A 15,791-nucleotide genomic window follows, 5' to 3' on the forward strand; every position below is an offset into this window, starting at 1 on the left:
TATATATATATAATATATATATAATATATATATATAATATATATATTTATATTATATATATAAATTGTATATATATATAATATACAATTTTTTTGCAGTTTTCTTCACATTTCGAGACCTATCAGCAAAGGATTTACGTGTTGTAATACCTAAATATGTGTGTTAAAACTTCTTTTTAGGGCATTATAAAAACACTCTACAATATATAGTGTTTGGTTTATGAATAAATTATTAAATATCAATGATACAAAAGATAAATTCCTCTTTTTATAATTAAAATCATTTAGACATTTTCTAGTAAACGATTCGAAGAAAAATTTACTTGCGTGATTGTGTCTTGCCCATGTTATTGAGTAAAGTTGACTTATTTATTATAATATAAAACAATTGTTTTTCCTTGTAACATATACTAAAACCTGCAAAATATTAATTATAAACGTTATTTCCTATATATTTTTTAATAGTGAAGAAAAAACATTACCTAATAACTTCAGTTGGAGAGTGGACATAATTTATGCATTTAATATTATTAACATATTAATTTATTATTAAATTGAAAAATATACTTTTAAAATCGTTGTACGTTTAACAATATAAAATATACGTAGCAACCAGGAAAAAGGATTGAATATTTTTTGTAGACATGCTGTCCTTCGCTGTACGTTAAGGCTATCAACTCTGAAGTGATATAGTAATGTATATTATTACAGGATTGGATGAAAAATATGTAAATGTCATAATTTATTACTAATTTACGTTATAAAACCGAAGTTACTTACACTAGAAAGAAATTCTCTTAATGGTAGCATGCGAAGTTATTCAAGAAAATAAGAAATCGGTAAGTCCTCCGTCTTAAGTAACTGTATATCAATCAGTACTTTTCCTTATATTTAAAAAAAAAACAAGGAAAAAAATTAAATTAATTTAATTTTGTTCAATTCGTCTAAATATAGAAGCAATCATTTTTAATTTATCTTCGATATTCATTATATAAATTGGTGAAGAGCATGTCAGGAAATTAATACGCTGCCCACCTATTTATGAGTTGAGGAAAGGAAGAGATCTTTAGAAACTTTAATAGTAATTTATATTTAAATTTTTTAAATAATAACTTATTATAATTTAATCAACTATTGAACGCTGCGCTGGATTAGTCTGGATTATCTGGATCTAACTACAGAAAGCGTTTTGTCTGTAATAGAAGTTTAAAGCAACCGCACGATCAATGAGCATGATTTTTTGCAAATATCTACAATTCGGTAAGTCCTGTCTGAAGAAAAAACCAGAATTTCAAGACTCGATCTATTGGGCGAGATATTCGAGGTCAAAGTTCGCCACATAAACTCTGATCCGATTGCTAAAATAAACATAAAATTGCAATTACCTTTTATGCAATTTCATTGAAAACGCAATCAAGCTAACAAAATTTTGAGTTAAAATAATTATTTTTGCATAAGTATTTATTTAATTTTAACTTTTTAAAGGTATAAATCGATGGTTATCGATAAAGGAATACAAAATATTTAATCGAGTGTCTTTATTAAGGTAAACAGCATAATCAATTACATTTTATCATATAAAAATAATATATTTCTATGTTATACACTGGTGTTTGATCTTATCTTAAAGAATAATCAAAGAGGCCAAGTACATGTGTTATTTTTAAATTATAAAAAACAAATGCATTGTGACATTGAAATTAATTTTAATTTAAAAAAAGTATATCTATTTTATTATATTGTATATTCGCTTAAAAATTGAGAAAATAGCCCGTAATTTGCTTTAATATAGGTGAGAATATTGTTATATTTAAAATAATAATAATTATGATAATGTAAATTTTAAGTGTGTTTTAATGTAATTATATGATAGGTTAATATTAAAATGAAAAAAAATCGATGAGGAAAAAAAATAAACTTTTATAAATTACATTTTTACACAAAAGATGTAGAATATATTTTTACTTTGAAAGGTATTGTTAAAAATCCGAAAAAACTCGACTGAAGCCTTATACTCGAGTTTTTTTCGGATTTTTGCTGCATATTGTCTGAAAACAATTTAAGTTATTATTTTATATTTTTATAGAGAAAAAAAATTAACGTTATCACTTTATAAAGTATAAAATTGAAAGATAAATTTGTCTAAGATTTAAAAAAGGAAATGTTATTTTTACCTCGTAGAAAAATGTCAATCGATTGACATAAACCTATATTTTATAAACAATTGATTTTCCTTGTAAATGCGGTAATTACTTGGCACATGCTATTAAACAATAGTTATGTGTTTCATAATTATATACAACTACTTATAATTTTCAGCGAACCTGTAACTTTATAAAATGCGTACAAACTAACCTCTGAACAAAGGCTAGTGATTAAAAAATTGAAAATTTGATCTATTTGGAGGTTATTTCGATTAAAGGTGGACGTCGTACGGAGGTTAAGCATTATTTTGTCAACGATTACGATTATGATTGATATTAGAAGTAATATTTAATGTGTAACTAATAGGAACATATTTAAGATAAAATATATCCTGTCCCCGAAAACATTTACTAGTATTTTAATTGAAAACTTCCGAAGGATAACAGCTATCCTTATAGAATATTTTTATATAAGAATAACGTAGTAATACCTGTTAGAAATTATAATTAGCCGCGTTTCTATACTTTCGCGTGGTTTTCTTACAATGATTTAACGTTCAAGGAAAGAAATTTAACTCTGACTTTCCTTATATCATTTCTCTGATTGTTTTGTAATACGAAAAAGGAATGTTAATGCTACAACTTGCTTCGAGGGAAGACAAACCAGTTTTATATATTAATGACGTTCAATCTTTCATAGTAATCGAATCAAAAGTGTGATATTGTTTCATACTTTATATCTTAATCAGTAATTGTGATAGAATTCTTTATTATAACGTGATTTAACAACATAAATTATATTTCCTATTTTTCTGATTGGTTATACGGGGTTTCCAAACAGGAATTTAAATTTAAAAATTTAAGTTTTTTAAATTAAAGTGTGCTTTACCTGTCAACCTTTCCTCTTAAAGGTGAGCCGAGTCGAGTTGGAGAATATAAACGTCCAGTTTTATCATTGATTGTTTGAATTAAAAAAAAATCTAGCAATCGTATATGTAAATTTATAATATAACCTTGAGCTTTCACTTGTGAAAATTCCTGATTTTTTAAAATAAATATTAAATCTATAAATAAAATTTAAATCAGATACGATAATTTAGCATATTATTTTATATTTTATGATATAAGAATTAATTTTTAAATTAAAAATCTTTATTTTTTCAGCATTATCATGAGGCGCAATTACGTTAACACGTTGTTATCACTGGCCTTCCATAAAATTGGATACAACATTGGCCGTTATCCACAGGTTTATATAACGTTAACAATACTGACGACAATTGTTCTTGGTTCGGGATTTCATAAAATAGCAATAAAGAAGAATTACGAATATCTTTTCACCCGCAATGAATCAAGAGTTAAGATGGAGCGTCAGTATATAGAGAGCAAGTTCTCAATTGACATACCAACTGGTGAAGATATCTTCAGAGTGACAAGATATGAGAAATTCGGCTCTATTATTATCTTACCTAAAAATAAATCTTACGTAGACAGATATGCTATAGACGACATTATAAAACTGGATAAAGTCGTGAGGAATATCAGTTTTTATTGGAAAGATCGTTTCGTTGGATTTCGCGACCTCTTTCATAAATCGGTCGATAAGTACACTCGTGATATGCTTTTATTTTTTAGAAAAAATATTAAAAAAATTGAAGAAGGAAGAGTTTCTATTAAGTAAGATATAAGTTAAATTCATTATTCTTCTATATAAATCCTTTTTTAAAGTTTCGAGTTATAAAGTAGTAAAGAAAAGTCACTAAACTTTTAAAAAATCAGTTTTATTAATGAATTTTATTAATATATTTTGGAATGTATCATAAGTCTGAAACAATGGGAGTTATTTTCATATTTGTTTCTACTTTTTAAACTTATTTACAAATTATTGAGAAGTTGCTGAAGAGTTTAGAAGGCTGCACCCAGATTCCACAGCATCCTGAGTATCTTTACGCTTACTGAAAACACCACTATTAGAATAATTTGAATTAATTTAATTTATTTAAATTACTGTTTTATATTAACTCGAAACTAAATAGATATAGTAAACTTTTATTCATTTTATTTTAAGATTAATGTTTTTTATTTTTATATTCATAAAAAATTGATTTATCTCTACATATTCTAGAAGTATTAATCTCGCATTTTCTTTGATATTTAATTCATTGAGCGCACATAACGCGTAAAAGAGCTGAAGTTCTCGAATAAGGTACTTCAGACGTTATGTGTATCAGTAGTTTTCTGCATAAAATACTCTGGCAAACTCTTTTTCTGTTAATAAACAACGTTATTTATAAATTATGTTACTTGATATACTTAAAAATTAATTTATAATTTTTTTTTTTTAGATTTCCAATCGAAATCAAGAACTTTAGGCTGAATGCCTACGCTCTAAATCTTGGAGGTGTTAACACAACAGAAACGGGTTTTGTGAGAAAATTTAGATCATTTCGACTGATTTACATGATGAGAAATGATAACGAAGAGGCGAACAGCTTCGGTATAAAATGGGAAGAGAATTTTGTACAAATTTTAACGAAGTTGCAATTTAACAGCATTGATTTTTACTTGATGACTTCACAGACGTATGAAGACGAAGCGAATTTAAACACGTTACTGAGCATACCTTTATCATTTATATTTATGCCATTAACACTACTATTTGCAGTAGTGTCTTGTGTTTCCTCTGATGTTATCACTAGCAAGCCATTAATAGGCATAGCAACGTGCATTAGTCCAATATGCGGATGCGTATCAGCTTCCGGATTGTTGTCGTGGTGCAATGTGGAATACGTCGACATCAATTTATGCATTAACTTCTTGATTTTAGGTAATAATTTTGTATATTTTATTATTATATTAAATAATTTTATTAACGTTAAAATATTTATAAAGGTATCGGAATTAATGATGCATTTGCCCTGCTCGCATCTTGGAGAAGAACAAAAAGAGAAAACTCGGTACAGAAAAGAATGGCTGAGACATATTCGTCAACTGGACCAGCCATCACTCTTGCTTTTTTAACAAACTTTTTAGTATTTTCTATTGGTGCGATTGCCCCTCACAAAATCGTTCATATTTTCAGCTTATACAGCTTATTTGCGATATTATTAAATTATGTTTATCAGATTTTTCTCTTTGGAGGATTTATGGCTGTTGATGGATATAGAGAAAAACATAATCTACATTGTTTATTATTGACTTCTGTTAATACAGAAATATCAGGTAGGTAAATATTATTATTTTTTCATTAAATAGTAAGAATAATCAGTCATCCTATTAAACACCTGCAGATTACGTTTGTTAATTGATTAATACGGATATTGCCTTATAATTTATAGCCTTGCATACTAAAATTGAGACTATGTACAATATTCCTTAGTTAATTAATATACAGACAGTTTAAAAACATAATTATAAAGTGGCTCGCCTCTTCCAAATCGAAAGAGCAAGATCTCGACACTGGGTTTTAAGACATGAGCTTATAGAAAATGTAATTAAATTTACTCTAACGTGAATAGTTTTTAAGTTATAATGCATAATTTTCAAAACTAAACAGCCACCCACGGTAGCAAATAGTGTTACTTCATTGTCATGCTACAATTTAATCGCTATTCCTGTCACTTCTGGAGATAATATAGCACAATTCGTATGATTATGTACAATATAAATTGCAAATAACAAAACAATTAAATTAGCGTTCCATTTATCGATAAGTAAATTGTAAATGCAAATAAACAATGTATTTTTCTCCGAGTTCACATTTCATAAATAAAGTTAATCATAGTAGAAGAAAAACTGCCTTCGAGAAGACTGAAAAGGACAGTTGTCATTTAGATAAGGTTAACCTTGACAAATGTAAAGGTCAACCATATCTGAATAGTCAACTGTCAGCTTGACAAACGTAAAGCTGTCAGCGTATTATTAATAAATCTCCGATTCATATTAAGCTTATCTTTGTGAAAACAAACACCGCATGAATAAAATAACAGCACAATCTTAAATTGTATTATTAATCCACACGTTGGGTGGAAAGTAATTAGGCATTGAGATATCGAAATAATTTCTACATTTCTAAGAAAAAAAATAATGAAAATTAATGGACGTGTACACAATAATGAGGATACTAAACAGAAATACAGATACACACCTTAAAATTTATTGTAAGTACCGGTGCTACTCACCAATGACACGTTTTCATCAGTGGCCGATCACCTCAGACGTGGGTGATCGGCCACTCTATGTGTTCACAATCGAACCTGTGGTCATTTTAGCTTGGAATGACAGTTTTCGATTGTTACCGAAGAGATTGTGATACGACGCTCCGTTACGTATATCACCATCTCTGCACAGCAATCAGTCATTTCAGCATCTTTTAGAGTGCAGCAATTTGCACTCGCTCTCGATACAAGCGAGTGTCCTTTACTTTGTCACTGCTCGTACGGCCTCGCTCAATCACTGCCAATAGAAAATTAAAGCGTCATAAATGTTATTCGTCGATAAACATAAAAAAATAAATTTTGTTATGCTTACATTAACATTACAAAAGCTATCTCAATACTAAAATGCCTAGTTATTTTCCATCCACTTGAATTTTACACGTAATAAATAAAGGATGTTGAGCAGGCCTGACCAACCCAAATTGTTTCGCGGGCCACTTTTATCACGCGTAACATTACGGTGGGCCACAATTTAGGCAAACATGCTTTTAAAAAAGTAAAACAAATACAAAATGAATAAGATTTTATTGTTATACCAAGAGTTCGTACTTGCACTTGCGCATTATAACAATGACACATGCAAATTTTCATTTATTTAACTGTTTTTGTATACTTATAACGGGAAACAAAAGTTTAAATAGATATATAATATCGCTTAGCGGGCCACACAATTTAATGTGACAGGCCGCGGGTTGGCCAGGTCTGATGTTGAGTGATCAAGACACTACATTGTGTTGTTCTTTAAAAAACGGAAGCTATCATAAATTTCATTACATTATTAATAGACGTTATTCACGAAATCCAAGGAATATCTTGAAGCTTCTGTTACTTTTTCATAGATTTCAAAATTAGCTTATGTTAGACTTGTCTCATCACAGTGGCTTTTCATTTTTCCACACAAAGAGCTGTCTGTGTAAAGACAATATGGCTTAAAAACTAGTATTATTGCTTATTCCTTTAAGTGTAACCAGTTTTGCATTTATTAAATATATCTAAATTATGCAAAAAAATTTAGGGGGTTTCTGTGTGTATAGATGTTACAGGGTATGTATGTGTGTATTTGTGAGTGTCCTCTTTGAAGATTCATAACTCGTGTGCTTTCTGTCGAAATTTTGTGAAATTTTTCATGGAGATTTGTGTATTAGGAGGATTAATGCTGTTAAATTATAGTAGTTACAGGTCAACAAAGTGGGGAGATAAAGGGGGTTCGTGTGTCATATCTCAAGTAGGGTAGATAATGTCGATTTTACTCGTCATTAGCATTTACAATTTTGTTTACACTTATCCCTACCCTCAAAATTAAGCTGTTTGTTATTTTATAATAATTAAAAATATAAAAAAACTTTTTGAACTAAATTATGATAACGGATGGCGAAACCAAGATTTTAAATGTTGCCGGGAAAGTTAAGCAACTCGTTGCTGGCTTTTTTAATGTGTAAATAAAAGTAGAGATAATAGTGAGGAAGGCAAGAGTGAAGCTATTAAGTAATATAATTTCCAACTTGTTGAAACAAATTATTTCAATTTAAATTTATTTTTAATTGTTAATCACTTAAATTTCGACAAAAGGCACAGGAATTACTTTTTGAATACACCTGGCACTTCACGATGCTACAGTTAACTACTCCATAAAATCCTTTCGCTATTATCTGTTAAATAAAGGATATTTTTGTGTATTTTCCATATAAAAGTATATCGTATACTGTATATAGTAATATAAATAAATAACTGTTTTTTTTTATAGGAAAGGAAACTTGTCAACAGAAGAAAAATGACAAAATGAATGACGAAGTTATAATATCATTTCTTGGAAACAAGATTGTCAAAGCAAGTTCAATGTTGATATTTATTTTTTATATACCATGCTCCTTATATTTTCTAATAAATGTCAAGGAAAATTTAAATTGGTTAAACGTTTATCCACGAGATTCGATGATGTTCAAGTATTTATCAGCTCATTATAAATATTACACTGAATATCCTCATGTCATACAATTAATTTTTAACGAGACATTAGATTATTCTGATCCAAATGTGCAGAGTGATCTTGATGAAATTCTTTATGAATTTCAATCCTCTTCGTTTGTATCAAATGTTTCCATATGCTGGTTCAAGGAATATACAGCAGTTTATAAGGATCCAAACTCTAATTACATACTAAAAGAATATAATATTTCGAATTCTGAAGAATTTTTAGGAGGTTTAAAAAATGTATTCTTGAAGTTTAAACTATCGCAGCCATTCACTGACGATATTTTATTTAATGATAACAGGGATAAGATCCTTGCATCTAGATGCTATATTTTATCTCAGAATGTTAAAGATTCAAGCGACGAGAAGATCTTATTGCAAAATTTACAAGAACTCTCACGTAATTCAAAATATTCCATCTTCACATTTAACAGATGGTTTCCAGTATACGAAGAATATTTCGGAATTCTCTTGCTGTGGATTAAAAGTATCGGTATCACAGCATTAATAATTACAATTGTTTTCTCTATATTTATATTCGACTTTATCTATTCATTTTCTGCTGCATTAACTGTAATTACCACACAAGTGGCCACAACTGGATTTATGACATTATGGAATGTTGAATTAGATTCAATAACTACGATCATTTTAGCCATGAGTAGTGGATATTGTATTGATTTTTTGGCGCATGTGATGAACTGCTGTAAGAGTTGTGAAGAGAAAGAACACAATGAAAGAATTAAGGTAATATTGTATAATGCTGGATATGCAATTTTTCAAAGTTTTGTAACTATGCTTATAGGAATTTTGATATTTTATTTCGGTCCTTCTGATATATTTATAGTGTTTTCCAAAATTATATTTTTATTTATGCTATTTGCATTTTTTCAATGCTTATTGTTAACTCCTATCATCCTTACTATTGGAGAATCTGTACAAACATTTTCATGGAAGAAGAAACTATCATTTAAAGATTAATTAACATATTTATATATGTAAATTACTTGACACGACAACACTTTATGTCGTTTCATCTAAGTATTAAGTACTGATGCAAGTGTAAAAATGTTACATTATTAATAAATATTGTTATTTTGCACAAGTTTCCTTATTAATTTATGCAGCCAGTCACGGACTTTTTAATAAATGAGAAGCGCTTATTAGTAAATAAATTTTAATAATCAGTAAGTATTGTACAGTCAAGCCTGCTTTTATGCGGTGAATATGGACCGCATAAAAAAACTCTCACATAGAAAATAACTCGTTTTAAAATCGTAGTCTTAGTTTCTAAGGAAATTACCTTCCTCTTTGCTTTGTTTTTGCCCTTATTCATTTTCAGGGATTATGTCTAAACATAAAATAAAAATCCCAAAATTTTATATCTAAATAGAAAAAATAATACAGTACATTTACCTTCAATTTACGCTTTGAATTGAATCTTATCTTAACGGTCCAGAAATGTGAAAGCACTTTGAAGGTTTAATTAACGCAATTAAAACACACGTAAAATTTATTGACAACAGATGTCAGCACTTGACTGCATCGTCTTGTCTATCGTCTGTTTTACATATTTTTGTTCAAGTGGTGTTTTGTTGACTTAAAAAATAAATTATTTCATTTTTCGCATATTCGTGCAATAATATTAGTATAATAAGTTCATTTATGCTATAATAAGTTTATTTAGCTATAAGAAGTCAACGTGAGACATGACAAAACGATGAGACTAGTCGTCAACTATACCGCACAAATAAAAAATTGCATAAAAAAATCGCACAAAAAAGACCGCATAAAAACAGGTTTGACTGTATATTGTAATTTAGTTGAATTACAATATAAATTTTTTTTATAAAAAATATAGAGAAATTTGTTTAAAAGTTAGATGTGGCTCCATTTGTTATCAGATGTTATTAAAAATTAATTGTTTATATTATTATTATTTAATTATTATTATTATTAAAAAGTAAAAACATTATTTAAGTGGTAAGACCAAGTTTCTTAAAAAAATAGTAAATGTCAAAAATGCTAAATCAATTCCGAGATGTGAGATGATCCCTCTATCTTTTCAGTCTCTTTATTTTTAAAGTACTATACAAAAATTTTATAATATCGATTCTCCATATAAAGAAATGTTTCAAAATTTTTGGCTCATCTAGTCTTGAAATACAATGCAAAATATATATGCTGCCATATATACAAGCACATACATCCTATATACGAACACACTGTATGTGTATTTATATAGGAAATTTTATATTTTTGGGCTCGTGGAGAGTCAAACGTCGATAAATACAAAAGGGAACGTCAAAATTTCCAGTGATAGGGTGGAACTGGTTTACTGTTCGGGAAGTTTCGTTTTCTGGTTTTTTCCATAATATTTAATATCAATTGAAATATGGCTCATTATCAAAATAAATTAATTTAGATAATATCTAGCAGTAAAAAAAAAATAGAAATTAATACGCACTAAGACATTGCAATTTCAATATCGTAAATTAATATTTAATGATCACGTTAGTAAAAGGAATTTGCTTGTTAACGTCCACGTCAAAATTGAGGTAAAAAAAATACAAAATAACCTTACTTGTAGTTTGAAAATAGAACAATTAATCTTCAATTGTAAAAATTTTAAAGGTAATTTATGGAAATTGTTAAAATCTGGACGAAATTCAAACATGTGCATGTAATATAACGTGTAAGTGTGTACACAAACTATTGTGAATCTCATTAAAAAATTACAGGGCAAATTGGTCCGAGTTTCACTTTCAATAATTTGTTTCACTGTAAACTAAAATACTAAAACGCGAATTTTAAAACACAATTATACATAAAAGAAGAAATATTTTAATTATATCATTTTTTTTGTAACCTCAATAGTATATTGTTTTCATTAGTGGTGCATTATAGAATTATGAGGCCTTAGCGAATTTTAATTAATAGGCCCAATGTATGGTGTTGACTTCAGATATTTTTCTACTGAATATTTTTTGAGAAAAATTTTCCCATAGGTTAACGCGCTGTTGGTTTTCACTCTACAGTATAAGACTCACAGAGCACAGAGACAACGAGCTACGTTAACTAAGCTGTTACTGAAACGGTTTTGTAAACTGTACACTAATAATTTATTCAATTTGGAAATGTCAGGAAACTACACCAAAGATTCTAGGTACAATCACAATAAGGTTTCTTCAATACGTTAACACTTACTTCATATAAATTGATATAATAGAATAAATTTAAAGAAAATTCCTAACATTCGTGTTTCTGAATTGTGTTTTCGGATTTTAAAGAATCCAGTTCTTTTATATTATTTTCGCCGCACTCAAACTTATGCTTTTTCTTCATAAAATTTGAAAACGAAATAGAATCCAACAGGCTAAGAACTACAGGCAATAGTACAAGATTAAATAATGACGCAAAGATCACCATTAATGTTACAATTTTAGAAATTATCACATAAATATCTGATGGGATAAAATATGCTACCGAAACACCCAAAACAGTAGATATACATCCTTACAAAACAGGATATCCAGCGGCATATAAACAACTTTTTATTTTCTCGTTTGGTGTTTTGTTCTTGCAACTGATAAAAGCAAAAGACGTATGAACTGTATAATTTACACAAAATCCCGTACACATCACTAATATTATTACTAAGAGCGGACTTACAGTTACATTCCACAAGGACATGTATCCAATCAAACCAACCTGAATAAAAACAATAGTTATGACAATAGACAAAAGAAACAATATGTTAGGAGTAAACAGAAGAAACACTGAAGTCACTGTATCCGCTGCAGAACCTATGGCAATTAAACAGTTTCTAAAAGCGTTAGTATTGAGGTTATAATATATAAATTTAAAATTATATACAATTGCAGGAATTTTGCTGGTATCGGAATTTTTCTTACATTCTGAAGAAAATTTCTTTTATCAATTTTGTCAGTAATAGTGGATATAATAAATCTAGAAGCAATAATTCTATTACCTTCTTTGTTAAAGACAACATCGTTTCTAAACCTGATTGCTACTTTCAATTTCAAGAAAACGTTTTTAAATCCACTCAGAAAGTCTTCCGAATCTCTCAGATTGTAACCAGAAAGTGAAAACTGCAACTGGAGATTTAGTAAATGCCAGAAATTCTCTCAGCCAACTTTCTGCGCTCGACGAATCCGACACAAATGGAGCAGACTCGAAACTTTGCAAAAACCCTTCTATATCATTTTGGACAGTGACGTTTGAGTACTCTAATGTCTGATTAACAACTACTTGCAACTTGATGAGAGTAATTATAAAAATATTTTTCTTCAATATTCAGATATTCAAACACGTAAGAGAAGTATGAACAGAATTTAAGTACATCGTTTTCTTCTTGAATGAATCACATACAATATATTGCACCTGTAAGATAAACCATAAAGACAAAAATCACAATTATTTTAATGATTGGCTTTCCCAGAATTTCGCCGAGAACATTGCCGAAAAATGCCATTAAGATATTTTTTTCTTTCTTGTTTGTTGATTTGAATTGTTTTCTGTATTCAATTTTCTGATGATTTGGTTTAATTGGCCAGCAGAAGACAGAATGCAGCTTATGCTTTTCTCTGTATCCATCTAAAGCCAATGAGGCCACCAAAAAACAATAACTGATAAATGTAGTCAAACAGGATTGCAAGAGCTGCATCCGCGCTGAATATATGAATCACTTTGTACAATGTCAGAAATCCCGTACAAAAGGCAAGAAAATTGGTCAGAGATGTGATAGTGATAGAGACAGCAGCTTCGGCATATGATTCTTTCATTCTATCTGGAACAGAACTTTCACGTCAGTTCTTCTCCATGCAGCTATCAATATAAATGCATCGTCTATGCCTATACCTGAAATTAGAATACAAAATTGATTATAGATTGGACAGTGTTTATACATTACCAGTTTTTAATTTTTCTAATGAGGAAATTCTGGTATAATAGAGGTTAGCAATATGTTTTATCTGATTATATTTCTTTATGTAATAACTAAATGCAATTGCAATGTAAATATGGTGTGGTGCCAGTAGTGGGCCATTTGTTGAATTGGATGTCATACACTTAAAAGTTCTCTTCTAGTGTGACCAAGTCCTATTTCTGGTGCTATGAAAGTTAACAGCGTAATATATAAATGGAAACAAACGAATTAAATAAGAAAATCGTCGAGTATGTCAACGTCAGTACACCGTTGTTCATACCATCCAAAAATTTTTGAATATGCTACACCCTATATAAGGCTAAACTATAAGTAATAAATAACCTACATAAAGAAATTTTATAAATTTGAAGAACGCTTTACCAATTAATTTGTATGTATTCAATAAAAAACTCTACTTACAGATAACATTTTGTATCATATTTGAGGTTATTAAAAACTATCCGGCTTTTAGATGTTTATAATTGTATATATTTGGACTTTATAGTGTACCTTATCGTGTATCTAAGAAGATTGAAAGAGGTTTGTATGGTCAGATAAATCCAAAATTAATAAAGTTGATTCAGTTGGGCGAAAATGGGTATGGACATCGATGAAGTATGTAACTGAGCAACAATAACATTTAGTGGTGGTTGTCTTATGGCCAGGGGCTGTATTACCTATTTGAGCCTGGAATGCTAAGTTTTTTACTTAATAGAATGGATAGCGTTATTTACACTGAGATAATTGGCAATTATTTGTTACAATCTCTTTATTAGGCCTACCACACTGATAGAAGCTCTTTCATTTATGAGCAAGATAATGATCCAAAACATACATCCAAAAGCACAATATAACAGTTTTGGAATCAAAATATTAGTTCGTTTGAGTGGCCACCTCAATCACCTGATCTCAACCCGATTGAACACTTTTGATTCCTTAAATGTCGCTGGATGAGTGGAAGAAAATAACATTGCATGATTGCAGGAATATTATTAACTCTATGTCTTAAAAAGGTTTTAAAAGCCAAAGTAGGCTATACTGATTACTGAATTGTACGTTTTCTACAAATATAATTTAGATTTTTTTCTGCATCAAAATCTCCCAATGCGTATGTTCTTTGTATGTTACTATTATTAATAAAGTAATTATGTGGTTCAGATAATTACATTAAAATTATATACGTGTGGGTACCGAGGAGGGACGACGAAGTCTGACCTCTGTTTAATTTCGGCAACAAGTCGGAGGGACTTGCCCACGTGTCAGAGATGGCTTATATGTCGAAAGAGATCCCGTAGGGACGGGACTACGTTTCATCCGGTCGAGTGTAGGAGGGAAGGTGGAGTCGTGGTAAGGCGATAAGCGAATATTCGAGCAAACAAGACACCATTTAACAGGATAACAACGATTTAATGGAAAACAAAATATACGTTACGAAAATCTGACATAAAAGGGGTGACATATAAAAAGCTATATATCCCTATCACGCGAAGGTCGAGAGGGAGAGTTCACATAAATGGGTTCCATACCTCTTAGACAATCAGTATTTCCAACATCTGTTGGTCACAAGGATCGATAATTCCTTTAAAGGAAAGGATCGGTAATTCTTGAGGCACAACGTAAAATATTCCCTTAGGCACAAAGGACAAAAATGGACGAGATCGCGACTCGATCTAAATCGATGATCGGACTCCCAGAGGGGGGAGAAGAAGCATCTTATATAGCTTTTTGCTGGGAAAGTTGGTCACGTGCATGTGCTTAGGCCATAGGTGTTCCCGGGATTGGAAACAATACGGCGAATTCGGGCGCTAACTATAAACTTAAGTTGCAAGATGATCTGTACTCAGCGTAAGAACAATGAATAGTTGACAGTTATATGACTGGGGACGCATATTTTCTCGTCCAGGGCCGTTTTTAGGCAGGATGTTTAGATCCAAGACAATTTTTAGCAAAATGTTTATAATAGGAAAATTTTCGATTCGATATGGGGAACAATTTTATTATAAGTCGTTTTATATTCGGATTATATCCGGATATAAGAAAGGGGTAATTATTAATTCGGATATAATTTATTAAAACTTTACGTTCAAGGGAGTTTCCAGATCTCACATTTCGTAAACATCATATAAGTATGCAAATATGATACAAAGTTTTTCGCGTACTAATTGTGCTTTGCAGACATTTTCCAGTTTCATTAAATTTAATCTCCCACATTTTGGGAGGATTTTTGACGCTTACTGTCAGTTAACAGATAAATAAATTTTCAAAGGATTTTCAGTTTATAATTGATGTTTACTGTACCATTACTTTACTACCTCTTCACCGCGACTGAATTTTCAATGGGACCATTGAATATAGTACTTTATTTAGTGTTAGTTAGGCCTAAATCAAACTATTTCCCATATTCAAATGTTATTTTAATTAAACGCGTCTGTGTATTACCAGTTTCTTCATAAAAAAGAGTCGTTCATCCTAACACACAAACATCCTTACAATATGGAGCACACAATCCATA

General features: G+C 29.8%; 1 protein-coding gene across 1 annotated transcript; it reads left to right on the forward strand.

Moving 5' to 3' along the window:
• The first annotated feature begins 748 nt into the window (after positions 1-748).
• LOC136979541 (patched domain-containing protein 3-like) lies at positions 749-9,436 on the forward strand. The gene is made up of 5 exons (XM_067275546.1): positions 749-838; positions 3,308-3,820; positions 4,489-4,970; positions 5,036-5,365; positions 8,105-9,436. Exons 2-5 carry the CDS (start codon positions 3,315-3,317, stop codon positions 9,310-9,312), a joined length of 2,526 nt encoding a protein of 841 aa, XP_067131647.1. The 5' UTR covers positions 749-838; positions 3,308-3,314; the 3' UTR covers positions 9,313-9,436.
• Positions 9,437-15,791: the final 6,355 nt, after the last annotated feature.

This window comes from Centruroides vittatus, unplaced genomic scaffold (genome assembly GCF_030686945.1).
Source record: "Centruroides vittatus isolate TY-2023 unplaced genomic scaffold, ASM3068694v2 contig_628, whole genome shotgun sequence".
Lineage (NCBI taxonomy): Eukaryota > Metazoa > Arthropoda > Arachnida > Scorpiones > Buthidae > Centruroides > Centruroides vittatus.